General features: G+C 47.8%; 1 protein-coding gene across 1 annotated transcript in view; it reads right to left on the bottom strand.

Moving 5' to 3' along the window:
- The window catches only part of LOC310777702 (potassium voltage-gated channel subfamily V member 2-like), a gene marked incomplete at both ends in the record, with an annotated part of 47,898 nt that overhangs the window by 6,618 nt on the left and 13,780 nt on the right, over positions 1-27,500 (bottom strand). Inside the window, 5 exons of the mRNA XM_083638075.1 lie at positions 6,088-6,311; positions 10,228-10,353; positions 11,860-11,976; positions 13,180-13,425; positions 25,853-26,044. Of these exons, the coding sequence (XP_083494201.1) occupies positions 6,088-6,311; positions 10,228-10,353; positions 11,860-11,976; positions 13,180-13,425; positions 25,853-26,044 (905 nt within the window). The remainder of the gene's footprint in view (positions 1-6,087; positions 6,312-10,227; positions 10,354-11,859; positions 11,977-13,179; positions 13,426-25,852; positions 26,045-27,500) is intronic.

Below are 27,500 nucleotides of genomic sequence, written 5' to 3'. Positions count from 1 at the left end.
TTCTGCTCTAGAATCGCCAATCCTGTAGTGTAGAGCTGCAGCACCGTCCTTTGATGAGTCAGCCCATTGAGATATATCGGCAGTTTTACCCCACTCGCCAGCCGTATGGCATTTTGTGGTCGTTCCCACACATGCCGACTGTCTCTATAGCAGTAGAATGCTGTGATTGACCAATCAAAATTGAGTATTCAACAAAGCAGTATAATAAATACTTATAATAGTGGGATCACAGACATTCTATTTTCCAATAACATTTGAAATCTTTATCTTTGTAATTATCATTTTTAGATATGAGTGGGCCAGTTATCTTTATAGTATTAAGACCCAATCACGTTTCCTTAATGTAAATATGTCTGTATTTAATTTGTACCGACAGACGTCCAGCAGGTGTTGGTCTGTAAAGAAGAGGTTCCCTCTCTGCAGCAGCAGTGGAGCCCCAGTCTGGACCAGGACGACCCAGAGGCCCCACACATTAAAGAGGAACAGGAGGAACTCTGGATCAGTCAGGAGGGAGAGCAGCTTCAGGAGGACCCAGAGCCCCCACACATTAAAGAGGAACAGGAGGAACTCTGGATCAGTCAGGAGGGAGAGCAGCTTCAGGAGGATCCAGAGCCCCCACACATTAAAGAGGAACAGGAGGAACTCTGGATCAGTCAGGAGGGAGAGCAGCCTCAAGGGCTCGAGGAGGCCCGTATCACCCAGTTCCCATTCACTCCTGCCCCTGTGAAGAGTGAAGATGATGAAGAGAAACCTCAGTCCTCAGAGCTTCATCAAAGCCAAACTGAGGAGAACAGAGAGACAGAGCCTGTACCCAGCAGCTCAACTGAACAGATGCAAACAGAAGCTGATGGGGAGGACTGTGGAGCATCAGAACCAGTCAGGAACTTGGCTACTGAAGTTGAAGTTGAACTTGAAGATTCAGATAATGATTTACAACCAACTAGTGATGGCAAGACTTTAGACTCTCCTGAACCTGAAGACATTGATGATGATTGGATGGAGACTAGTGAACCTCACTCAGGTTTAGACTCACTGAAAAATGATGAAGAACTTGGGGAGAAATGCTTTAGTTGCTCAGAGTGTGGTAAAATATTTGACCACAGGAGTCATCTGCTGATACACATGAGAGTCCACACTGGAGAGAAGTCAGTTAATTGCTCAGTCTGTGGCAAAGGTTATAGTCGCATAGGAAACTTGAATGTGCATATGCGAGTACACACAGGAGAGAACACATTTACTTGCTCAGTCTGTGGTAAAAGTTATTGTCATAAAGGACACTTGAAGGTGCATATGAGAGTCCACACAGGAGAGAAACCGTTTACTTGCTCAGTCTGTGGTAAAAGTTTTGGTCAAGAAGGAACTTTCAAGAGACACATGGGAGTCCACACAGGAGATAAACCATTTACTTGCTCAGTCTGTGGTAAACGTTTAGTTTGTGAACAAAACTTAAAGGTGCATATGATAGTCCACACGGGAGAGAAACCATTTACTTGCTCAGTCTGTGGTAAAAGTTTCCGTCAGGAAGGAACGTTGAAGAGACACATGGGAGTCCACACAGGAGAGAAGCCATTCACATGCTCAGTCTGTTGTAAACATTTTGTTCATGGAGAAGCTTTAAAGATGCACATGAGAGTCCACACAGGCGAGAAACCATTTATTTGCTCAGTCTGTTGTAAAGGTTATAGTCAGATAGGAAACTTAAATGTGCATATGAGAGTCCACACAGGAGAGAAACCATTTAATTGCTCCGTCTGTGGTAAAAGTTATAGTCGAGGAGGACAGTTGAAGTCACATATGAGACAACACACAGGAGAGTAACCACTTTTGGGTGTGTGTCCTTCTGACATTTTAAGGTGCCGCCACAGCTGCAGAGTGCTGCGTGTAATCACTGCAGGGCCAGAGTGCTGTGTGTAATCACAGCAGGGCCAGAGTGCTGCGTGTAATCACTGCAGGGCCAGAGTGCTGCATGTAATCACTGCAGGGCCAGAGTGCTGTGTGTAATCACTGCAGGGCCAGAGTGCTGTGTGTAATCACTGCAGGGCCAGAGTGCTGTGTGTAATCACAGCAGGGCCAGAGTGCTGTGTGTAATCACAGCAGGGCCAGAGTGCTGCGTGTAATCACTGCAGGGCCAGAGTGCTGTGTGTAATCACTGCAGGGCCAGAGTGCTGCATGTAATCACAGCAGGGCCAGAGTGCTGTGTGTAATCACTGCAGGGCCAGAGTGCTGCGTGTAATCACTGCAGGGCCAGAGTGCTGCGTGTAATCACTGCAGGGCCAGAGTGCTGTGTGTAATCACAGCAGGGCCAGAGGGCTGTGTGTAATCACTGCAGGGCCAGAGTGCTGTGTGTAATCACTGCAGGGCCAGAGTGCTGCGTGTAATCACGGCAGGGCCAGAGTGCTGCGTGTAATCACTGCAGGGCCAGAGTGCTGCATGTAATCACTGCAGGGCCAGAGGGCTGTGTGTAATCACTGCAGGGCCAGAGGGCTGTGTGTAATCACGGCAGGGCCAGAGTGCTGTGTGTAATCACTGCAGGGCCAGAGTGCTGTGTGTAATCACAGCAGGGCCAGAGTGCTGTGTGTAATCACTGCAGGGCCAGAGTGCTGTGTGTAATCACTGCAGGGCCAGAGTGCTGTGTGTAATCACTGCAGGGCCAGAGTGCTGCATGTAATCACAGCAGGGCCAGAGTGCTGTGTGTAATCACTGCAGGGCCAGAGTGCTGCGTGTAATCACTGCAGGGCCAGAGTGCTGCGTGTAATCACTGCAGGGCCAGAGTGCTGTGTGTAATCACAGCAGGGCCAGAGGGCTGTGTGTAATCACTGCAGGGCCAGAGTGCTGTGTGTAATCACTGCAGGGCCAGAGTGCTGCGTGTAATCACGGCAGGGCCAGAGTGCTGCGTGTAATCACTGCAGGGCCAGAGTGCTGCATGTAATCACTGCAGGGCCAGAGGGCTGTGTGTAATCACTGCAGGGCCAGAGTGCTGCGTGTAATCACGGCAGGGCCAGAGTGCTGCATGTAATCACTGCAGGGCCAGAGTGCTGCATGTAATCACTGCAGGGCCAGAGTGCTGCGTGTAATCACTGCAGGGCCAGAGGGCTGTGTGTAATCACTGCAGGGCCAGAGGGCTGTGGCGCCTTAAGATGTTGGTAGAAGAAGAAATGTTGCCATCCAGTGCGCATGTCTCGGCTAAAGCTGTGTTCACACCGAGATATTTATTTTTCTCCGTGTCACTCGATTCAACCCTTTGGAATCGCTCTGTCGCTGTGTTTAAATCGCTCATCAACTGGCACAAGAATTGACGGACATCTGGTGGCTAAGGTTAGACAGGAATCAGGATGAAAACGCAATGTCATGATGTTTGTCCACTACGAGCCACCGTATTTGTTTACAAGCTAAGCCTATCAGCATGCTCCTAACGCAAGCTTGTGGGTCTATACCGGTAGTACAGACTTCACTTCATGTCAGCTGTCAGCCTGTCAATGCGGTTTGTTGCCACACTAATAAACCAGCGGTTTGTTCCAAGCCAGTGTGATCCTTGACTCACACGGCAGCCAATCAGCGTTGGGCGGCAAGCGACTTTTGCCAGCGAAATTTCGCTCGAGTTGGGATATTTCATCTCGGGCGACGAGCGAATTTTCGCCCTATCGCTCGGTCTGTCGCTCGGACGCCCAGCGATTTTTCTCCCGGGCGAATATACGCTCAATCGCTCGTTTGCATTGACTTTATATGTAAACTTGATGCCAGCGAAAAACTTTAATAGGTCGGTGTGAACACAGCTTAACAGATGCTGGTAGAGCAAGAAGTAGATGCTTTTCACCACACTTTGTATTTTATAACAATAACCACTCACTTTTTTGAGCAACTAGGCTTCCGATATAAGTTTGCCCCATGCGACCCTACCTGTGACTTCAAAGTGCAGAAATAAGGTGAGTTTAATGACACAGATTACCTAACGAAAACTGGCTGGTCGATTGGAGGGCTCGTCTTGAGACGAAAGTTAGAAGAGCCTGAGTGCTACTAGACATCATATTTAAAGCTGGAAATAATCAGTCTTGTTCTAGTTCCACTTCTTTTAAGATTATTTCAAGCCACCCTCCAGTGTATTTTGTCATTTTTACGATATTTCATATGCTTCTGAGTCATGTCCTGACAAAATAACACAATTCTGTGCTCAAGTTCAAAAAGTTAATTTAGTTCAGATGGAATGATGACGTGGCTTAACTGACAGCACTGTTTTGTACTGAAAGTTGAACCGCCAGGATTTAATTTAACCTGAACTTTCCTAACCCTTCTCTGGTCTTTCCTCGACCCTGCATGGATTTGCTTTTACGGACTCATTCTCTGATCCTCAACTCATCTGTGGACATTGTATTAATTAATGGACTGTATGGACTGATATGCATAAGAGCACTTCTCTGTGAGATGGCAGTTGTTTTGTTTTTACTTGTCTTCCCTTTGTCTTGTCCTCTGTCTGATTGTGTTTGTGTTAAATCAAAATGCTATGAATAAAATATGTAAGAAACAAAATGGAATGACGACGTATGACTCAATGGCACGCTATTAGTCGTACATATGACAATTGAATTGTGAGGACGAGCTAGAATGTCAACTACGTTAGGTAAACCTGCTGTCTGCTGGCAGTAACCATGTTCGCCGGGCACAAAACACCACTGAGTAATCAGTCATTGTACTTTGTATATTTTTTACTGAAGAATTGTAGCCTATTGGCTACATTTTAAATCACATTCATTACAGAATACACAGTTTATGTCTCTCCATCAGCAACAGAAACTGGACAGTTACGAATTGTGGAGTAGCTAGTGCGTCACGCGCACACGCACACACACACACACACACACACACACACACACACACACCTTGAGTGACCTTGAGTGTCTCTAATCTGACTTGTCGAGGCCAAGAACGCTGCTTCCAAATCGGCTTTGCAAGATTCAATCTTACATGTTCCATCACAACCAGGAGGGCTTATGTTTAATAGAGAGAGATATAGGGCTTTATGATACGAGAGGGAGATGGGGGGGGGGGGGGGGGGGGGGTAGATAAATTGGTCCCATATCCATTGTCCAGATGTGACATTATTCATTTCAGTCGTGTGGATCCTGGATTACATCTTAGAGGTTTAGAGGGTGGACAGTACGAGTGCGTGTGAGAGAGTGAGAGAGAGACTAATGGTTGGGGCATGGATCTGTGTTGCTTATTCATACTCCATTACAGTAAGGATGCTGATGATGATGATGGTGGTGGTGGTGGTGATATAATGATGGTGCAAACAGCTCTGGTACACATATATGCATGTGTGGATTAAACAGAGTGGGGGGGAAAAGGATGTAAACTGTCCACAGCTCTGTTATGAACCCATGACCTTTCATTCACTGTGTTTCAAAAGTATGAAAATATGAAAGGTGGCAGGCTTGAAATGGTCATAATAATAATAATAATAATAATAATCGGTCTTATATAGCGCTTTTCTTAATACTCAAAGACGCTTTACAATTAACAGCTAAACGTGTAACCTAACTAAGGACAGGTGTTGGACAGACACATGTGGAGGTTAAGAAAGGGCAGGGGCAGGGTGGGGTTAGGTATTCGGGACAGGACATATACATCTAGGGAGCTACAGGGTGGGAGGGATAGGGGCATCAGCACGCCTTTTAAATAAATAAATAAATAAACATACATCTACCTTGACAAAATCCTTTTTGGCATGAAAATAAAGCACATTATAGGTTATGTTATGTGTCATTTTCTTGCTTTCTCAAAACGGGAAAACATCTCTATTCTCTATCTAGTTATATTTCCTAAAACAAGTGAAGAAACAGTCTGTCAAGGTGGTGGCGTCATTTCACTGTTTTCATTCAAATTCTTTCTCAAAATGAGTGACAATACTGTAGATGGGGTGATCTGACTCGTGCGTTAGCTCATGGATAATGTTTATAGGAAAAAATAAAAAGATTAAATTGTCTGACCCAACTGGCTGATTTTCAACTTGTTTATTGGATAGGATATTGTTTAAAAAAGAAAAGAAAATCCAACATCATTCATCCCTGTTCCTCGCAGCACGCGCCGAGCCTCGTGGTGACCCGGCGGGCGAGGAGCAGCTGGCCGCGGGCCTTGCGGATGGCGGTGAACTCGTGGGACTTGAGCTGGGCGTAGTAGGCGGAGAACTTGTTGTAGAGCACGGAGATGGGCATGCCGTTCAGTATGATGCCGAACGAGATGCAGGCAAAGGCGAAGACGCGGCCCAGGCTGGTCTCCGGAGACATGTCGCCGTAGCCCACCGTGGAGATACTCACCTGCAGGGAGGGGACAGAGAGACGGAGGAGAACTTTGATTTGAAGTCGACGAGCCGCAGCAGTGTGGTTTCTCACCTCGTGAGTCTGGGAGGGTTGTTGTGAAGTGATGTAGTGTTTGTGGTGTACTCTCATTTGTTACGCTTTCTGTCTGTGTCTTGTAGCAAGAACTACCACAGAAGCCGTTTTGAGTACTTTGCCAGCTGTCTGTCTGTGTTAGCGTGGTAGCATCATAACCGTGTCTGTGTTAGCGTGGTAGCAACATAACCGTGTCTGTGTTAGCGTGGTAGCATCATAACCGTGTCTGTGTTAGCGTGATAGCATCATAACCGTGTCTGTGTTAGCGTGATAGCATCATAACCGTGTCTGTGTTAGCGTGATAGCATCATAACCGTGTCTGTGTTAGCGTGATAGCATCATAACCGTGTCTGTGTTAGCGTGATAGCATCATAACCGTGTCTGTGTTAGCGTGGTAGCATCATAACCGTGTCTGTGTTAGCGTGATAGCATCATAACCGTGTCTGTGTTAGCGTGATAGCAACATAACCGTGTCTGTGTTAGCGTGGTAGCATCATAACCGTGTCTGTGTTAGCGTGATAGCAACATAACCGTGTCTGTGTTAGCGTGATAGCATCATAACCGTGTCTGTGTTAGCGTGATAGCAACATAACCGTGTCTGTGTTAGCGTGATAGCATCATAACCGTGTCTGTGTTAGCGTGATAGCAACATAACCGTGTCTGTGTTAGCGTGATAGCATCATAACCGTGTCTGTGTTAGCGTGATAGCAACATAACCGTGTCTGTGTTAGCGTGATAGCAACATAACCGTGTCTGTGTTAGCGTGATAGCATCATAACCGTGTCTGTGTTAGCGTGATAGCATCATAACCGTGTCTGTGTTAGCGTGATAGCAACATAACCGTGTCTGTGTTAGCGTGATAGCAACATAACCGTGTCTGTGTTAGCGTGATAGCAACATAACCGTGTCTGTGTTAGCGTGATAGCATCATAACCGTGTCTGTGTTAGCGTGATAGCATCATAACCGTGTCTGTGTTAGCGTGATAGCATCATAACCGTGTCTGTGTTAGCGTGATAGCATCATAACCGTGTCTGTGTTAGCGTGATAGCATCATAACCGTGTCTGTGTTAGCGTGATAGCATCATAACCGTGTCTGTGTTAGCGTGGTAGCATCATAACCGTGTCTGTGTTAGCGTGATAGCATCATAACCGTGTCTGTGTTAGCGTGATAGCATCATAACCGTGTCTGTGTTAGCGTGATAGCATCATAACCGTGTCTGTGTTAGCGTGATAGCATCATAACCGTGTCTGTGTTAGCGTGATAGCAACATAACCGTGTCTGTGTTAGCGTGATAGCATCATAACCGTGTCTGTGTTAGCGTGATAGCATCATAACCGTGTCTGTGTTAGCGTGATAGCATCATAACCGTGTCTGTGTTAGCGTGATAGCAACATAACCGTGTCTGTGTTAGCGTGATAGCAACATAACCGTGTCTGTGTTAGCGTGATAGCAACATAACCGTGTCTGTGTTAGCATGGTAGCAACATAACCGTGTCTGTGTTAGCGTGATAGCAACATAACCGTGTCTGTGTTAGCGTGATAGCATCATAACCGTGTCTGTGTTAGCGTGATAGCAACATAACCGTGTCTGTGTTAGCGTGATAGCATCATAACCGTGTCTGTGTTAGCGTGATAGCAACATAACCGTGTCTGTGTTAGCGTGATAGCATCATAACCGTGTCTGTGTTAGCGTGATAGCAACATAACCGTGTCTGTGTTAGCGTGATAGCATCATAACCGTGTCTGTGTTAGCGTGATAGCAACATAACCGTGTCTGTGTTAGCGTGATAGCATCATAACCGTGTCTGTGTTAGCGTGGTAGCATCATAACCGTGTCTGTGTTAGCGTGGTAGCATCATAACCATGTCTGTGTTAGCGTGGTAGCATCATAACCGTGTCTGTGTTAGCGTGATAGCATCATAACCGTGTCTGTGTTAGCGTGATAGCAACATAACCGTGTCTGTGTTAGCGTGATAGCATCATAACCGTGTCTGTGTTAGCGTGATAGCATCATAACCGTGTCTGTGTTAGCGTGATAGCATCATAACCGTGTCTGTGTTAGCGTGATAGCATCATAACCGTGTCTGTGTTAGCGTGATAGCAACATAACCGTGTCTGTGTTAGCGTGATAGCATCATAACCGTGTCTGTGTTAGCGTGATAGCATCATAACCGTGTCTGTGTTAGCGTGATAGCATCATAACCGTGTCTGTGTTAGCGTGATAGCATCATAACCGTGTCTGTGTTAGCGTGATAGCATCATAACCGTGTCTGTGTTAGCGTGGTAGCATCATAACCGTGTCTGTGTTAGCGTGATAGCATCATAACCGTGTCTGTGTTAGCGTGATAGCATCATAACCGTGTCTGTGTTAGCGTGATAGCAACATAACCGTGTCTGTGTTAGCGTGATAGCAACATAACCGTGTCTGTGTTAGCGTGATAGCAACATAACCGTGTCTGTGTTAGCGTGGTAGCATCATAACCGTGTCTGTGTTAGCGTGATAGCATCATAACCGTGTCTGTGTTAGCGTGATAGCATCATAACCGTGTCTGTGTTAGCGTGATAGCATCATAACCGTGTCTGTGTTAGCGTGATAGCATCATAACCGTGTCTGTGTTAGCGTGGTAGCATCATAACCGTGTCTGTGTTAGCGTGATAGCATCATAACCGTGTCTGTGTTAGCGTGATAGCATCATAACCGTGTCTGTGTTAGCGTGATAGCATCATAACCATGTCTGTGTTAGCGTGATAGCATCATAACCGTGTCTGTGTTAGCGTGATAGCATCATAACCGTGTCTGTGTTAGCGTGATAGCATCATAACCGTGTCTGTGTTAGCGTGATAGCAACATAACCGTGTCTGTGTTAGCGTGGTAGCATCATAACCGTGTCTGTGTTAGCGTGGTAGCATCATAACCGTGTCTGTGTTAGCGTGGTAGCATCATAACCGTGTCTGTGTTAGCGTCGTAGCATCATAACCGTGTCTGTGTTAGCGTGATAGCAACATAACCGTGTCTGTGTTAGCGTGATAGCATCATAACCGTGTCTGTGTTAGCGTGATAGCATCATAACCGTGTCTGTGTTAGCGTGGTAGCATCATAACCGTGTCTGTGTTAGCGTGATAGCATCATAACCGTGTCTGTGTTAGCGTGATAACCGTGTCTGTGTTAGCGTGATAGCATCATAACCGTGTCTGTGTTAGCGTGATAGCATCATAACCGTGTCTGTGTTAGCGTGATAGCATCATAACCGTGTCTGTGTTAGCGTGATAGCATCATAACCGTGTCTGTGTTAGCGTGATAGCATCATAACCGTGTCTGTGTTAGCGTGATAGCATCATAACCGTGTCTGTGTTAGCGTGATAGCATCATAACCGTGTCTGTGTTAGCGTGATAGCATCATAACCGTGTCTGTGTCTGTGGATGGATAGCATCATAACCGTGCAAGATGAGGTCACGGAAATGTACAGGTGTGTTGTTGAGAACACAATGAAGGCAAAGATCGGTGCTGGGTGTGGCCCGAACAAGGGGACAGGAAGTATAGACGGACGGATAGATAGTATTACTATATTGCCTGATGAATTTCAGGTAGTACATCCCCCCCCTCCCAAAATGGATATGATTTATAGAATGAAATATATATATATATATTCATATATATACTATAATGTATTCAAGTCTTGGTTTATTTATTTGTTTTTGGCATTTAGTTTAGACACTGAGAAGGAGACATGCAGAGGCATGCATGCATGTGTGTGTGTGTGTGTGTGCGTGTGTGTGTCTGTGTGCGCGCACACGTGTGCGTGTGTGTGTGCGTGTGTGTGTGTGTGTATAGACTCACAGCAGCCCACCACCATGCGTGTGGGATGGATGTGAAGTTGGTGTTGTAGGCGTCATGCTCCACAGTGTAGACCATGGCTGAAGACATGAAGATCCCGATGGCAATGAACAGCAGCAAACAGCCCACCTGCACAGAGGAACACAGCTTCAGGCTTAATACTGGTCTGAAGTTTGCATGCATGTTTTTATTTGGACATTCAGGTACATTCTCCAGATCGGGTGGCATCAACAGACTTGTAAACCATCCTGATCACGTGACCTCACATTCTGTTTGGCTCCACCCGTCAGTCTGGACGTCTTCAACCCGCCCCCGACGGCCATTTCCAAAAATGACAATGTAACCGGGCCAATCAGGGACTGCGTCACACAGTCCTGTGTGCTGCAGTTATTGTTTATAGTCCTGTTGATGCGAGAACGAAGTGGGGGCTGATCGATTGTAAGTCCAGACGACATTTCAGCTAATAATAATAATAATAATAATAATAATAATTATTATTATTATTATAATAATAAATAGCTGCATTGAGACGTCGTCGAACTGTACACAATGACGGGAGGGGCGGGACGTTCGCTACAGCGGGAACCCCAAAATATCGGCTGTCTGTCCCAGAGTCATATTAGTCGTCAGACCAGATTGAACGAGCGGTAACGTTAAAGGATGGGTTTACCGATGGGGAATATGAATATATATTAATTCTTAAAAAATCTTAAATTTCGAATCAGGAAAAAAAAAAAAAAAAATTGGCCAGGTGACGCGTTTCGCGTCGAAACGCGTCACCTGGCCCATTTTTTTTTTTTTTTTTTTTTTTTTTTTTTTCATTTTTTTTTTCTCTGGCTGTGAACAAGCAATTTCAAAAATTTCAACGGATTCGAAATTTAAGATTTTTTAAGAATTAATATATATTCATATTCCCCATCGGTAAACCCATCCTTTAATGTTAGTAGAGTAAACATCCAGTATAGTGCAGTTATTGCAGAATAGACTCAATAACAATTAAACAAGAATATGGGTATCCTGGTACCAGGGTATAAGGGCACCAGCATCCTGGTACCAGGGTATAAGGGCACCAGCAGAGCTTCTCGGCGGAAAAGACGTTTTTGCCGGCCTTCCGAGTGGAGTTGGACTGGGTTTGGCGATGCGGATTGGCTGAAGGATTTGTCTGTCAAGGCAACTATTCCCACCCACTGAAATCGATGTGGTCAGCTGGAAGTCCAGACTACATACATAGAGACAGTCCGCATGTCTGGGAACGCCCACAAAATGTTAAACGGCTGGCACGCGAGTGGGGTAAAACCGCTCATATATCTCATGGGCTGACTCACCAAAAGACGCTGCTGCGGCTCTAAACTACAGGTTTGGGGGTTGTAGAGCAGAACACAAGACGTCTGCTCAGATGTGCGTTTACTGCGGTGGTTAAATCCCCGATCGTGTCTGCCTGGGCTGGGCTATCAGCTAAATTCTAACTTTGCTGAATGGATAGAACGGGGGTTTTTACCCCACCCTGGCCACGCCCCCAGCCAGGCTGAGCCAGCTAAACCAGTGTCTATGACGAGACGTGGCCTCAGCCTATAGAGCGAAACAGGATGTGAGGTCATGTGATCAGGCTACTCGACAGCAGGTTCAACGTCTCACCTGTTGGTAGCACTGCCTCAGTGTGAAGCCGAAGGCGCGCAGGCCGGTGGAGTGACGAGCCAGCTTCAAGATCCTGAAGATACGCATCAGACGCATGATCTTCAGAACCTGACCAAGCTGCAGACAGAAGAAGCAGAAGAAAGATCAATATTTCAGGACCTTTGTCACATGTCTCCTAAACTTTTCCTGTATCCAGTAAGATTTTACTGATCACTTTTATAGCACATTTGGGTCCGGCAACAAGCTACATACTGTAACAGACATCTTGACCCTGTATGAGCTACAGTAGTGCACCACCTTAAGCCCACACACCAGCAACATCTGGGCCGTTGGTGCAGGCCAGGCCATGAGCGTCTGTCGGCCTCGTCTTTGCCGCGTGTCCAGCACCATTGGTTCTAGTCGGCGGGTTTTGCCTGGTATTGTTTTCACCTTGTGAGTCTGTGTGTGTTTACGTCTGTGTTGTTTTCACCTTGTGAGTCTGTGTGTGTTTAGGTCTGTGTTGTTTTCACCTTGTGAGTCTGTGTGTGTTTAGGTCTGTGTTGTTTTCACCTTGTGAGTCTGTGTGTGTTTAGGTCTGTGTTGTTTTCACCTTGTGAGTCTGTGTGTGTTTAGGTCTGTGTTGTTTTCACCTTGTGAGTCTGTGTGTGTTTACGTCTGTGTTGTTTTCACCTTGTGAGTCTGTGTGTGTTTACGTCTGTGTTGTTTTCACCTTGTGAGTCTGTGTGTGTTTACGTCTGTGTTGTTTTCACCTTGTGAGTCTGTGTGTGTTTAGGTCTGTGTTGTTTTCACCTTGTGAGTCTGTGTGTGTTTACGTCTGTGTTGTTTTCACCTTGTGAGTCTGTGTGTGTTTACGTCTGTGTTGTTTTCACCTTGTGAGTCTGTGTGTGTTTACGTCTGTGTTGTTTTCACCTTGTGAGTCTGTGTGTGTTTAGGTCTGTGGACAGATTGTGTCATTGCAATAGTGTCACGAAACTTCACAGGTGTGTAGTTGAGATCACAATGAAGGCCGAGTTCGAAAATGCATGTGGTCCAAGCAAGGTGCAAAGTGCCCCCCCTCCCCGAAAAACAAAAAGGAAGAATAAATAAATAAAGGAAGAGAGGAAGAAAGAAAAAAAAAAAAGAAAGAAAGGAAAGAAAGGAAGAGACAAAATTTTTTTTAATGTCCCTGGCCCACATTCACCTTGCGTCGTGGGCGTCATGACTGGAGTGATGCCATGCCAAGATGGTCTCTAGTTATTCTTCTCTCTTATGAGCAAATTCTATAAAGCACTTTGGTACAAAAGTTGAAAGTGCTGTAAAAACCTGACCTCTCCGTCTCACCTTTCCAACGCGGGCCACGGTCTCGATGTCTCCTGCGTGCGGGTGTGAGTCTTCGTCCTCGAAGCCCTCCAGCATCACCTGCAGGTAGAGCGGCAGGATGGCGATCAGGTCGACGGCGTTCAGCACGCTGCGCCCAAAGCGCCTCAGGTCGGGGGTCGAGGCCAAGCGGAGCAGGTACTCCGCGGTGAAGGCGGCGATGCAGAACGTCTCCACGTGTTCCAGCTGGAAAATGACAATAAATACCGTCTGAACAAATAAGAGCCCAGTATCAATTTAATATCCAAAAGAAAAGAAAATATCTAGGACTTTATCTATGGAGCCCATTAATTATCACTTGAAAGGGCTTTTACCTTGTACTTAATCATTTATAATTTGAGATTGTTTTTTCTGTTCGCGTCATCTTCTGCTATTGCTGTGATCGCTGCGCTGCATACTGCACAGACATTTGTAATCTGATTACTCACTATTACTCGCTATCAACATTATCTTGAATCTTTTCAATAGGGTTTTAATCGGATAAAAACTTGGTAAGAGCATCACAAGTTTGATTCCTATAATCAGTTTCAACTTCAATAAATTCAATCATTCCATACAAATTCAGAAAACAGAATTTAAATTCAGTCATCTGCTGGAACAAATCTAAATCACCCTCAATCTAAGTGATTTACACAAATACAAGATCTCAAGTCAAGACTTTAGAAACTTTCAAATCATCAAAGTACAAGAGTCACCAGAACCCGTCGCCTCAAGTCTTCTCTTTTGTGCATCAAGACAAGTTAATATCGCAAAGAAAAGTCAATATCTAGGACTTTTCAATGCAATATGGTTTCAGTAGGATTAAAACTTGGTGGATCATGCGTTTGATTTCTAGGATCAGTGCACTTTGGCTCCGCCCCAAGAGTTTGATCTATTGTCTTCTCAGAGAGCAACACTTGCCCTGCAAAGTTACTGATAAACTAGCTGTTGGCAAAACATTTTAACTTTGTATTTGCATTTTGTTTATTTCAGTTTCGGCAGGTCCGGCTGGGGAGAGAGACACAGAAGAAATAAACAATTTCCAAAGCCAAGGAAATATTATAGTTCGTGGTGACCTCAACTCCAGAACCGGAGAAGAACCTGACAGCAAACAAGGGGATAGACATTTACCTGGAGGTGACAGTCTCACCTTCCCCATGTGCCCACTGAGACCCAACTATGACAAAAAAGATCACCAACACAAATGGGTCGCAACTTTTACAACTCTGTCGCACTAATGGTCAATGCTAGGCTAGGAGGGGACTCCTATGGTAGATACACTTACAACTCATCTCTTGGCAGTACTGTGGACTACTGGATCACAGACCTCAACACAGATGATCTCAGAGCATTCACCGCGAGCCCACCCACACCCTTTGTCAGGTCACAGCAAAATCACAGTGTATTTGGACAGAGCAACAACTAATCAAGAAGCATCTCTAAACCAAGGAATCTACATCCCATTAGAAATTGTTATACATGGCGGGAAGATGACTGATTGTTGCAGCTGGCGCATTTCCTCGTTAAAACTCCGACGCTGCGGAAAAAAAGTTGCTTGTCACAAAAAATAACTCTCGTTTGACGACTTATTTGAGGGAATGTTATAATTTTATGTATCACATCTGCTATTTCTGTTGCTCTTTGAACAACTCTGGGTATTTATCGACGAGATTTTTGCCAAGCTGGATGCGCTGCGGGGTTTTTTTTGGACAAAGGCACACAGACTTCCTTGTTCAAGGTCGGGGAGAAAGACAGGGATGTAGTCAGAGCCCCACCCTCTTTTTCTTTTTTTTTTTCAATATTTTATTTTCAATCTTTGTCGAACAATAATAATACACAAACAAGACAAATAAACAGGCTCAGAAAGAAAAGAGAAAAAAAAAACACATCAACGTTCAACATTACAACATGTTGCTACCAGCCACATAAGGTGCTTTTATCTGTAATAGATATTGTGCATGGGGTCCCACGCAAGGGGTCCACAAGAAACCAGAAAGGAGAGCCTCAGACACTATTCATTCTTAACCTCATCAAAGTAGGCCAAAAAATGGTCCCAAATAGTCAAGAATCTTTTAAGCGAGTTGGCTCTCAGGGACGCGAGTCTCTCCATCTGTATAACAGAGATCATGTCCATCAGCCACACCTGAAAAGAGGGGGGAGAGGAGGACTTCCATTCCTTCAGAATGAGTTTTTTGGCGATGGTTGTCCCGAGTGTCAGAGATTGTTGCACAGAGCCCCACCCTCTTCAATATCTATATAAAAGCGCTGGCGAGAGAACTGGAACAGTCTTCAGCACTAGCAGCGTGTCAGCCCCGGGCCCCCGATGCAAGATGGTCAAACCGGGCCCTGATAGGATGGCGCAGCACACTGCAGCGGTGCTGCGAGCCCGACACCCTGCACCCCACCTCGGCGTGCAGCGGAGTGGAGCCCCGGGCCGGCCGTCTGCAGCTCCTGTGGAGTCGAGCCCCGGGCCGGCCGTCTGGAGCTCCTGTGGAGTCGAAAACCAGGCAGGCACTACTTCACAATTCCTCCCGGAACTGTGTAACACCAGAGAGGCTGACAAGCGCACTCACCCAGTGCGCTGCAATATACAGCAGGGGCCCGGCCGACGCTCGGCCACACACCCGACGCTCGGCCACACACGAGCCGGGCGACCGGGCCCCAAGCACGCAGGGCCCCGATGCAGTCGCGTTCCCTGCATATATGGTAGTTACGCTGCTGTTTAGCACCTGGTATTCCTCTACTAGACACAGAGGTCAAATTTGCAGACGATCTTGTGCTTCAGTCCTCAACCAAGGAGGGACTACAGCAACATGTAGATCTGCTGCACACATTCTGTCAGACTTGGGCCCTGACAGTTAATCTAAAAAAGACAAAAATTCTTATTTCCCAGAAAAAGAACCAGAAATCAGGATCCCAAATGCCGATTCCTCCTGGGAACTGATCTACTAGAATACACAAAAAAGTTATACTCAACCTTGTTCTAAACATCAGGGGCCGGTTGCACCAACTGGTCTTAACTATGCCTGGTCGTAACTCCTACGTCGGTCTTAGTTAAGACCATGGATTTACGCCTGTTGCACCAACACGGCTTACGTCTGGTCTTAACTATGCTGGTCGTAGCAATGCGCGTCCATGTGAATTGCCAGGGAATGCACCCTGATTGGATGATGTTGCAAAAAATGTGCCTCGCGACCTGCTTGGAGCACTGTGCCACTACGCTAAGTGGCACCCCAGATGGGACAAAAAACTAAAGTAACATTGAATTGAGGAAGGAGGAAAAAGCGAGAGGTGCGTCGCCGCCGGAGCAGCACGCTCAGATGGGACATCAAACAAAAAATCGCTCCATTGCCTCTCTGCTCGGATGCTCTCCTTTCAGCTCTCTCGCTGTTTACCCAAGCCACTGAAGCCAGCGTCACTCACCCACCCGCAGCAGCAAAACCCGTTAAGGATTCGCGGACTGCATATTGGACTGACTGACAGACTGGCTTTTTTGCTGGGAGCACATAACCTGTGAAAAGAAAACCTGTAAATGGAATGGATTACTTTTTGTGGTACTATGAACCATTGAACTGACTGGATGGGTCGGGTGTAAATATGTCGCGGGTCAAAGTGAACTCTGCAATTATACAGCTATCTTGATGTAGGGTATAAGATGACTTTGGGTGGAAAGACTGGATGATTGACAGGTGGGCGTAGAGGGGAGGATATTTGGTTGTGTTGTGCCCGGTGTGTTTTTCTATCCTAATTAGGCTGATCCGGCGCACCTGGAGGGGAGCGGCGCACCTGGGTGAAGAGGCGGCGACAGGACGGGAGACGACAGAAAAACTGGGCAGCGGGACAAGCAGCAGACGTGTCGGGAGGAGCAGCAGACGTGCCGGGAGGAGAACAACGGCTCATTTGATCCACGCACGCTAGTCCACCGAAAAGGGACGGTCGCTTCCAGACAAGCCTATAGGCTTTCAAGGTTGTGTCACTATGGTTAACAAGTCTTCTCATCCCGTGCTGCTCTCTCTGTGTCCTCATAGCTGCAAACGGGGAAATCAACGCCACTGACTGCACCCGACCGGTATCGCCGCTGCCTTCTCCCTCAAGTCCACATCATTGGTCGAAGTCTAGCTCCGCTGGTCCGAGGGGACGACAGAGCGCGCCCGCACGCACGCAGTCAGCTGCCTGGACTGGGACGGGGGCTACTCGCCCGCTCTCTCACTGGCTATCCGCGCCGCAGCGCATCAGCTCTGGGGTCGGTAAGCGGCAGCTTTGGAGAGACTTTTTAATCCTCAATTAGGCCATAAGAAGACGCCACAGTACGGGACTGAGTTAGCGTATTCCAATTTGGGTCAGCGCTGGCCAAATTGGAATTTTTACTTTTTTTCATTCCTTTCATTCCTTTCATGTTTTTGTCCGGTCTGTTGTCGTGTCCCCTCTTCCTGTGATAAATAGCCTACATCACAATCACAGCCCTTACTGCAGTGGGACCCCCTATGTGATTAATGTTACCCCAGATCTTACTCTAAAGGCCCAAGTAGTGTGCTGTTTTATTCCTCTGATGAAAAAGTGGTGTGAAATGATTTAGCTGTTTCAGTATGTGCTTCATCTCTTAAACCTAATGGTTTGGTATTACGTGGCTTGATTTTACACATTGTTCATGAGCTTGATTTTTCGCATGTAGTGTGATAACTTGCAGTGTCCTGGAATGGAGTGTAATATAACTTTGGCCTAATAAGTATTACTGGTGATATCGTTTGATCTAGGTGGGACGAGCTGATAAGGAGGAGTGGGGATTGACATTTATCTACAGTGAACTGTGGGGCACTCATGTGTTTTATTTGCTACCTTGAATGTTAATAAAATTGTTTGTATTAAGCTTAATCCGTCTGTGTGTGTGTCTTGGGGATTGTGAGAGGTGGTGTCCATTGAAGAGGGTCAGTCGCCCTGTAAATTGGTATAGAAGTGTGACACCAGTAAATTTTTGGCGTTGTCAGGCAGGACAATCCCCATAAGACACACAATGACGGATAGGGCCACAGGTTCGGGGCAAGATAACCCTTTAACTACTACAGCCACTACTTCCTCAAGCACTACTGGTACTGTTAATCCTGGTTTGATGCCTTGGTTCATGGGGGGTCCATGGATTCCAACGTTTGGAGGACAGAATTGTACAGTTAAATTTGGTGATTGGCGGGCCAAAATTGAGGCTTATTTAAGGGCACAGGGCCTACCAGCTGAACACAAGGTGGATTTTGTGTTACTAGCATTAGAAGGCGATGCAAAACGAGAGGTAATGCTGCTACCATTAGAGCAAAGAAGCACTGATGTCAAAATATTTGATTTTGTGGCCTCTCTTTATGCAAGAGACCAGTCAATTGATCAATTGAGAGCTCAGTTTTTTGAGTGTCGACAGAAATCAGATGAGAGTGTGGGGGCTTGGATTCTACACTTCCGTGAGATCTACCACAGGTGGCAGGTGAAGAGCCCAGCAGAGGCGGGACAAGACCACGATAGGATGCTGCGAGCTCAGTTCATCAGAGGACTGCAATCCGGCCCCATCCAGCAGGAGTTGCAGCGGGAAATACGCCGTAAGCCAGCAATGTCCTTCTCTGAGGTATGTACGGAGGCTAAAGCCCTGGAGTGTGAGGCCAGTGGGGGTGGACATTTAAGAACGTATCACACCCACACTACTCCATGGCTGCCGCCCCTGCAGACTAGTAGTGGAGGGGAAGACCTACAGGCCTTTTACCCCCCTGACCCTGTGGTTCCCCCAACATCGTTAACTACTAGTAGTGGTGAAGGCCAACCAGCTTACCATGCGTACACCGATAAACCTAAAGCAATGGTGGCACCACCTACGTTTGCTACCCTGAAGGACTTGTCAGAGTTAAGGGAATCTTTAAAAACTGAACTCAGGCAGGAAGTGACTGAACAGTTTACCGCTTTAGGGAAATCCCTGATTGAAGAAATTAAGACTCAGTTGTCTGCTTTGACTACTGCACCTGCCTTGCCTTCTTTGCTTCCTCACCAGACTGAAACTTGGGGCCGCCAACCCAGGGGCCGTGGACCCGCTGCGGGAACCAGGAGGGAGACCCCGCGATATCAGTGGGACGCAGATGGCCGGCCGATCTGCCTGGAGTGTGGACAGGCGGGCCATACCAGGCGTCTATGCCCCCGGAGGCGTGGGTCGGATTTTTAGTTTCCTCGGTTGCTGTCGGGCGGGCAGCCGAGGACGGGACACAGAACGTACCAGAGGAAGCCTCCTTTGTTGGTCGGAGCCCAGAAGTGGAGATTCTCATTCGAGGTACCAAAGTTCCATGTATCTTGGACACTGGGTCACAAGTAACTTTTTTTAGTCATTCCCTGTTTAAGAAGTACTTTGAATATGAAGAAATCCGAGATAAACATGACATTACTTGGCTCAAGCTGACGGCGGCAAATGGCCTGCATATACCGTATGTGGGCTATGCTGTTTTTGATATGGACCTGGGTGGGGTACAGCTACGGAACAAGGGTGTAGTTATTGTAGATGATGCTTGCCTTGGGCCCACCTACGGAGTGTTGGGGATGAATGTAATTGAAGACTGTTGGAGAACTGTATTTCGGGGCAACCATCCCGGCGGGGCGGCCTTTAAATCCAAGCTGCCATCTGCTGGTATCACGGCCTGGGACAAGGCCTTTGCTGTCTGTAGACGGGTGAACGCCACTGTCCCGACAACCATCAACTTCCGTGGCACAGCCAAACTCCCACGCCAAGGTCCTGTCCAGCTGGAGCCGGAGAGTGAAATGATGGTGTGGGCGCAGGTGCCACAGGCCACAGGAGTGCCAGATTGCTGTGTGATGGTGGAGGACATGGGGGACGTCGATCAAGAGTATCGAGTGGCACGTACTCTGTGCCACATGAAAGGAGGTAAAGTACCGATTCGTGTATGTAATCCTCACCCATTCCCTATTGAACTTCCCCAGCGATGTGCCATTGCAGCGGTTTCCCAGGTTGAGTCGGAGGCCATCCACACTGGGGCGGAGCTGACTGTAAGACCCACTGGCCCAGACGAAGTGGAAGTGGCTGTCCGACGGGTGAGTGCCTCTGCAGAAAAAGTGAATCATCCAGCCTTATCATTACAGGGGGAAGGTTTGACGGAGGAACAACAACGACAAGTTACTAACCTGATTCAGGAGTGGTTGGCGGTGTTTGCGGCTGATGACGACGATTTTGGCCACACCAATGCTGTGCTACACCACATTCCAACAGGTGAGGCTCCTCCTTTGCGGCAGAGGTACCGCCCTATTCCCCCTACCCTGTATCCAGAATTACGGACACTGCTACAGAGCATGTTAGATAGTGGAGTAATACAGGAAAGTTCCAGTCCCTGGGCTGCGCCTGTGGTCTTGGTAAAGAAGAAGGATGGGAGTTGGCGTTTCTGTGTGGACTACAGGAGGCTTAATGCTGTGACTCACAAAGATGCCTTCCCCCTGCCAAGGATCGAAGAGTCGCTCACCAACCTCAAGGGGGCAGCTTGGTATTCCACCCTTGACCTAGCAAGTGGGTACTGGCAGGTTGAGGTGGATCCAAAGGACAAGGAGAAGACTGCCTTCGCAACACCCGTAGGCCTTTTCCAGTTTAATCGTATGCCCTTCGGCCTATGTAATGCACCAGCGACGTTCCAACGGCTCATGCAGCGGTGTTTGGGTGGGCTAGTGAATGATTTTTTGCTGATCTATTTGGACGATATCATACTGTTTTCCCCTTGTTTTCACAGCCACCTGGAGCACTTGAGGCAGGTGTTCCAGAAACTCCATGATCGTGGGCTAAAGCTCCAGCCAAGCAAGTGCCAACTCTTCCGGAAGGAAGTGCTCTATCTCGGCCATCGGGTGAGTCAGCAAGGCGTGGCCACTGACCCTGAAAAGACAGCAGTTGTCAAGGACTGGCCAGTGCCCCAGACCGTCTCCCAGCTTCAATCGTTTCTGGGGTTTGCTGGGTATTACCGCAGGTTCATTCAAGCTTTCTCCAGGATTGCTGCCCCTCTGAATCATCTGCAGCAAGGGAAGGCTCGGATGGGCACAGCACCAGTACAGTGGTCCCAGGAATGTCAGCAGGCCTTCGATAAGCTAAAGAATGCACTATTACATACCCCAATTCTAGCTTACGCTGATTTCAGTCTGCCTTTTGTCTTGTATACCGACGCAAGTTTAGGTGGGCTGGGAGCAGTGTTATCGCAAGTACAGGAGGGGAGGGAGCGTGTGATTGCCTATGCCAGCCGAAGTTTAAATTCAACAGAACGTAATGATCAAAATTATAGCTCGTTTAAACTGGAGCTGTTAGCCTTGAAATGGGCTGTTACTGAAAAGTTCAAGGACTACCTCTGGGGCGCCACCTTTACGGTTTACACTGACAATAATCCCTTGGTATACTTAGGCACCGCCAAGTTGGGGGCAGTAGAGCAGAGGTGGGCAGCTCAGTTAGCCAATTTCACCTTTTCTGTCAAGTATCGGCCAGGCACCGCTAACAAGAATGCAGATATTCTGTCCAGGCTGCCAAGGGATACTAAGGTGAACACTGTTCAACTGGAAGGAGATGGGGTAGCAACGGCAGTGGCCGAGGCCAGCAGCACAGCTACGAACTCAGGGGTATGGAAGGAACGGCAACAGAGTGACCCTGAGGTGATGCAAGTGTGTCGGTTAAAATCTCAAGGGGTGTCAAAAATCCAAGCAAGAAAGGTTTTGCCTCGTCAGTTGTGGAAATGGTTGAGGGAGTGGCCGAGGGTGGAGTTACAAAATGGTGTTCTCTTCCGCAGAATAAAGGAACCAGATACTGGCCAGCCGGTGTCCCAGCTGGTGGTCCCATCTGCAAACAGACGTGAGGTATGGGAGGAGTACCACAAGGCGGGAGGCCATGCCAACCAGGAAAAGACACTGAGTCTTTTGAGGCGCAGATTCTACTGGCCATCTATGGGGATGGACGTCCCCGAATGGACCCGGGAGTGTTTGGAATGTGTGGTGAGTAAGCCTGGGCCAGTTGTCCGTGCACCCATGCATCCCATAGTGAGCAGTTACCCATGGGAGATAGTGGCTTTGGACTTTTTATCCCTAGGACGGCCAAATGACACTTGTCCATATATGCTGGTGATGACTGACTTGTTCTCTAAATATGCAGTAGTTGTGCCGACCAGGGATCAGACGGCCCAAACTACTGCAAAAGCCCTCTGGGGCTCCCTTATCCAACCATTCGGCTGCCCAGAGCGCCTCCTCACAGATCAGGGAGGTGCCTTTGAATCAGACATTATGCGTCAGTTGTGTAACTTGTATGGCTGTGTGAAAAGCCGGACTACCCCTTATCACCCGCAGGGTAACGGTGTGTGCGAGCGGTTTAACAAGACTCTGCTTTCCCTCTTGGCCACTCTGAGTGGAGAAGAGCAGCCTTTCTGGACTGTTAAGCTGCCTGCATTAGTCCAAGCCTATAATAACACAGTGCATTGTACCACTGGTTTCACCCCCTATTTTGTATTGTTTGGTAGACATGCTCGCCTCCCTGTGGATCTCAGCTTGGATGTTGTCCCTCCACAAAAGAAGGGTACTCTGGATCCATGGATACAGGCTCACCAGATGACATTAGTCGACACTTACAACCGAGTGCGAGCCCACACAAGTCAGCGCCAGTCCTGGGACCAGGCTCGCTATGATCGGAAGGCCCGGGCCGTTCCCTTAGTGCCCGGAGAAAGAGTGTTCCTTCGAAACTTCCGGCGGCGGGCGAAGGGTAAGCTGGCACCCTATTGGATCCCGTCTCCCTACGTGGTGGTTTCCCAAGCCCGGCCAGACCAACCAGTGTACTGTATTCGGCCTGAAGGAAGGGAGGGGCCGGTTCGGACGATGCATCGAAATAATCTGCGACCCTGCCCTGCCAACCTGCCCCCGAAAGACCTGGAGCCAGAGGTGAGCCCCTGCACTCTCACCCAATCAAATGCTAACCATCAGTTTGTTTTACCGTTTGCCCCCATTTTGGGATTGGCCCCTAGGCTGGCCGTAGGGCCCGCCATTCCCAATCCTGTTGTGTTGCCTGGGTCAGTAGCTGAAATAGACTCTATGGGGGGCGGGGAACTTCCTGGGGGGCCACAAGGACCGGAACAAGCCGAAGAGGCCGCCCCGGAGCTGTTAAGGAGCTCTGTGGAAGGTGATGGACAGCGCTCACCCGAGTTGCGCCGATCGCAGCGCTCGAACTTTGGGGTAAAACCCACTAGGTACTGCTAGGACACTGGTCGGGACGACCAAGGATAAAGTGGGGGGGTAAATATGTCGCGGGTCAAAGTGAACTCTGCAATTATACAGCTATCTTGATGTAGGGTATAAGATGACTTTGGGTGGAAAGACTGGATGATTGACAGGTGGGCGTAGAGGGGAGGATATTTGGTTGTGTTGTGCCCGGTGTGTTTTTCTATCCTAATTAGGCTGATCCGGCGCACCTGGAGGGGAGCGGCGCACCTGGGTGAAGAGGCGGCGACAGGACGGGAGACGACAGAAAAACTGGGCAGCGGGACAAGCAGCAGACGTGTCGGGAGGAGCAGCAGACGTGCCGGGAGGAGAACAACGGCTCATTTGATCCACGCACGCTAGTCCACCGAAAAGGGACGGTCGCTTCCAGACAAGCCTATAGGCTTTCAAGGTTGTGTCACTATGGTTAACAAGTCTTCTCATCCCGTGCTGCTCTCTCTGTGTCCTCATAGCTGCAAACGGGGAAATCAACGCCACTGACTGCACCCGACCGGTATCGCCGCTGCCTTCTCCCTCAAGTCCACATCATTGGTCGAAGTCTAGCTCCGCTGGTCCGAGGGGACGACAGAGCGCGCCCGCACGCACGCAGTCAGCTGCCTGGACTGGGACGGGGGCTACTCGCCCGCTCTCTCACTGGCTATCCGCGCCGCAGCGCATCAGCTCTGGGGTCGGTAAGCGGCAGCTTTGGAGAGACTTTTTAATCCTCAATTAGGCCATAAGAAGACGCCACAGTACGGGACTGAGTTAGCGTATTCCAATTTGGGTCAGCGCTGGCCAAATTGGAATTTTTACTTTTTTTCATTCCTTTCATTCCTTTCATGTTTTTGTCCGGTCTGTTGTCGTGTCCCCTCTTCCTGTGATAAATAGCCTACATCACAATCACAGCCCTTACTGCAGTGGGACCCCCTATGTGATTAATGTTACCCCAGATCTTACTCTAAAGGCCCAAGTAGTGTGCTGTTTTATTCCTCTGATGAAAAAGTGGTGTGAAATGATTTAGCTGTTTCAGTATGTGCTTCATCTCTTAAACCTAATGGTTTGGTATTACGTGGCTTGATTTTACACATTGTTCATGAGCTTGATTTTTCGCATGTAGTGTGATAACTTGCAGTGTCCTGGAATGGAGTGTAATATAACTTTGGCCTAATAAGTATTACTGGTGATATCGTTTGATCTAGGTGGGACGAGCTGATAAGGAGGAGTGGGGATTGACATTTATCTACAGTGAACTGTGGGGCACTCATGTGTTTTATTTGCTACCTTGAATGTTAATAAAATTGTTTGTATTAAGCTTAATCCGTCTGTGTGTGTGTCTTGGGGATTGTGAGAGGTGGTGTCCATTGAAGAGGGTCAGTCGCCCTGTAAATTGGTATAGAAGTGTGACATAAATCCTGGACTGGATTACCTGGGTGAACTGAGGGATATGGACTGGAAATGAACTTTTCCCTGAAACTATTTCTTGCACAATATATACTGAAACTGAGTTGTTGGGTGTGGTCTGAAATTATTTGAGTGTTTCTGTGTTTGCCTTTAATGTTTGCCTTTAATGCATTTGTTCTTGCTGGGTTGAACTTTGTTCATTCAATGTGCAGGGTGTACATGTTGTTTTGTGTGCACCTTTGTGAGGTTTGGTAAGACTGAATGACACAACCCTGACTTAACTCTTAAATGCTAGGAGAGAGACCTGGCTGGCACCCCTAACAAAATAATACAGAAAAAAGAAGGAAGGATAAGTCAAAGTCAAACCGTCACATAATAAGGTGCCTCTCACCCTCCCTCGCTCCGGGGGAAAAATGGCGGCGATTGAGCCAGAAAGACAGTCTGAATGAAATTGAATGTAACGTTCCCAATTCTATGTATTACATTCTAAAAAATTTACGGCAACATTTTGGAAGGCTAAGCCACACAACTAGTTAGTTATAATCTAACGTCGTGCTTTCAAAGACGGCGAACTGGCGGTGTTACGACGATGACGGTCAAAAAGGTCTCCGCGGAGATCTCTGTTACAGACAGGCTCTACGCCTCCTCCTGACCAGGCGTAGGAGTTACGCCTGGTCGTAGTGAAAATAAGGCTTAAGCCATCTTGGTGCAACCGGCGTAGCTGTTAGGTCGTAAAGTTACGACCAACTTAGCTTAAGACCAGTGTAAGACCAGTTGGTGCAACCGGCCCCTGCACCACAGGCCACTTCCACCAAGCGGTGAATGACCTTTACTTAGAGACAAGGCACGAAGGGCCTTTTATGTCATCAAAAGAAATATAAAAGTTGACATCCCTATTCAAATCTGGCTTAAAATTATTGAATCCGTAACAGAACCCATTGCACTCTATAGACTCTCTCACACACACACACACACACACACACACACACACATACACACACACACACACACACACACACACCTTGTAGTGCATCTTCTCCACGGTGTTGAGCGTCATGGCGACCAGAGAGACCAGGACGCAGAGGGCGGAGGCGACGGCCACCATCTTGGCAGGGACGGAGGAGAAGGGCTTCTCCATCAGGTTCCACACGCTCCTCCTGACCGCGCCCAACGCCAAGCCACGGAACAGCTCCAAGCTCTCCTCTGTCTGCACCTGTGTGGTGAAATAAAAATATTTAGTCCTCCAAGGCCGAGGGGGCGCTGTGGCTGCAGTAGCAGTGTCCCAGACATCACTTCCTGTTTGAGGCCTATAGAGAGCCGCAGGGATGACGTATTTTTGTAGTCAGAACGCGGAAGTCCCGGACTTCCTGGTTCCTCACTGTTTCTGTCTATGGGATTTTTTAATGGGTTTTTGCCGCGATGCTTCTAATCATCTCTCTGGGCAACGCTGGCTTAATCAAACGCGAACCAGAGTTCAGTCGGATAATCTTCACACATGAGGACCACTTTCATGAGTTTTGTAGCATAAATGCGAGCCCTAGAAGTAAACAGCTCGAGCTAAGCTAATCCAGAACTACACACTGTCGCATAGGCTTCCACGTCACGTCAGCACTCAACCTGGACTGTTGTTGATGTGTGCACTGATTACCCCGGGCTGAACGGGCTGAACCAGGTGAGGGAAAGAGAATTTCCGTGTTCGTCCTTTGAAGTGGTGACGTTATTGATGTATATATCCCCATCGACTCAACAGTGTAGTCTCATTTAGCCGTTTGCTAGCTAGCCGCCCTTTTAGCGGCACGTAAAAGCTTCAAAACTCATAAAAGTGGTCCTCGTGTGTGAAGATGATATTAGTAAACACTGGTTCGCGTTTGATTAAGCCAGCGTTGCCCAGAGAGATTATTAGAAGCATCGCGCCAAAAACCCATTCAAAACTCCCATAGGCTAAAACAGTGAAGAACCAGGACTGTTAGCATCGATGATTTCCGGACTCGTTCCTGCGGCTCTCTATTCTAGAGTTGCTAGGAAGGAGGTAGCCTGAGAGGAGAGCTCATATGATCATGTGTTTCTACAATAAAATCATATTTCAACTTTTGCTAATAGTTTGAGTCAAATATAAAATCTCACGACAGCTGACAGCACAATGACATGCAGGAGAGACTCATTAGACACCTGACAGCACAATGACATGCAGGAGAGACACATTGGGTGACTACTTGTCTTCAGAGATGGGAAAAGTACACACATTCTTGTTCGTGTTCGTCTCGCTTGCTAGACTCTCTTCAGTCTCCTCCGCAAACGTGAAGTGAGGCGCTGAGAAAACTCCCAAGCAGCAGAACATGCTGAACCGCTCATCATACAAGTGTCACAGACATGTTCCACAGCCACCTACCAAAGTGTCACAGACACGTTCCACAGCCACCTACCAAAGTGTCACAGACACGTTTCACAGCCTCCTACCAAAGTGTCACAGACACGTTCCACAGCCACCTACCAAAGTGTCACAGACACGTTCCACAGTCTCCTACCAAAGTGTCACAGACACGTTCCACAGTCTCCTACCAAAGTGTCACAGACACGTTTCACAGTCTCCTACCAAAGTGTCACAGACACGTTCCACAGCCACCTACCAAAGTGTCACAGACACGTTCCACAGTCTCCTACCAAAGTGT

Source organism: Poromitra crassiceps (assembly GCF_964638095.1).
Source record: "Poromitra crassiceps genome assembly, chromosome: 6".
Lineage (NCBI taxonomy): Eukaryota > Metazoa > Chordata > Actinopteri > Beryciformes > Melamphaidae > Poromitra > Poromitra crassiceps.
This window is presented reverse-complemented; position numbering and strand designations above follow the sequence as displayed.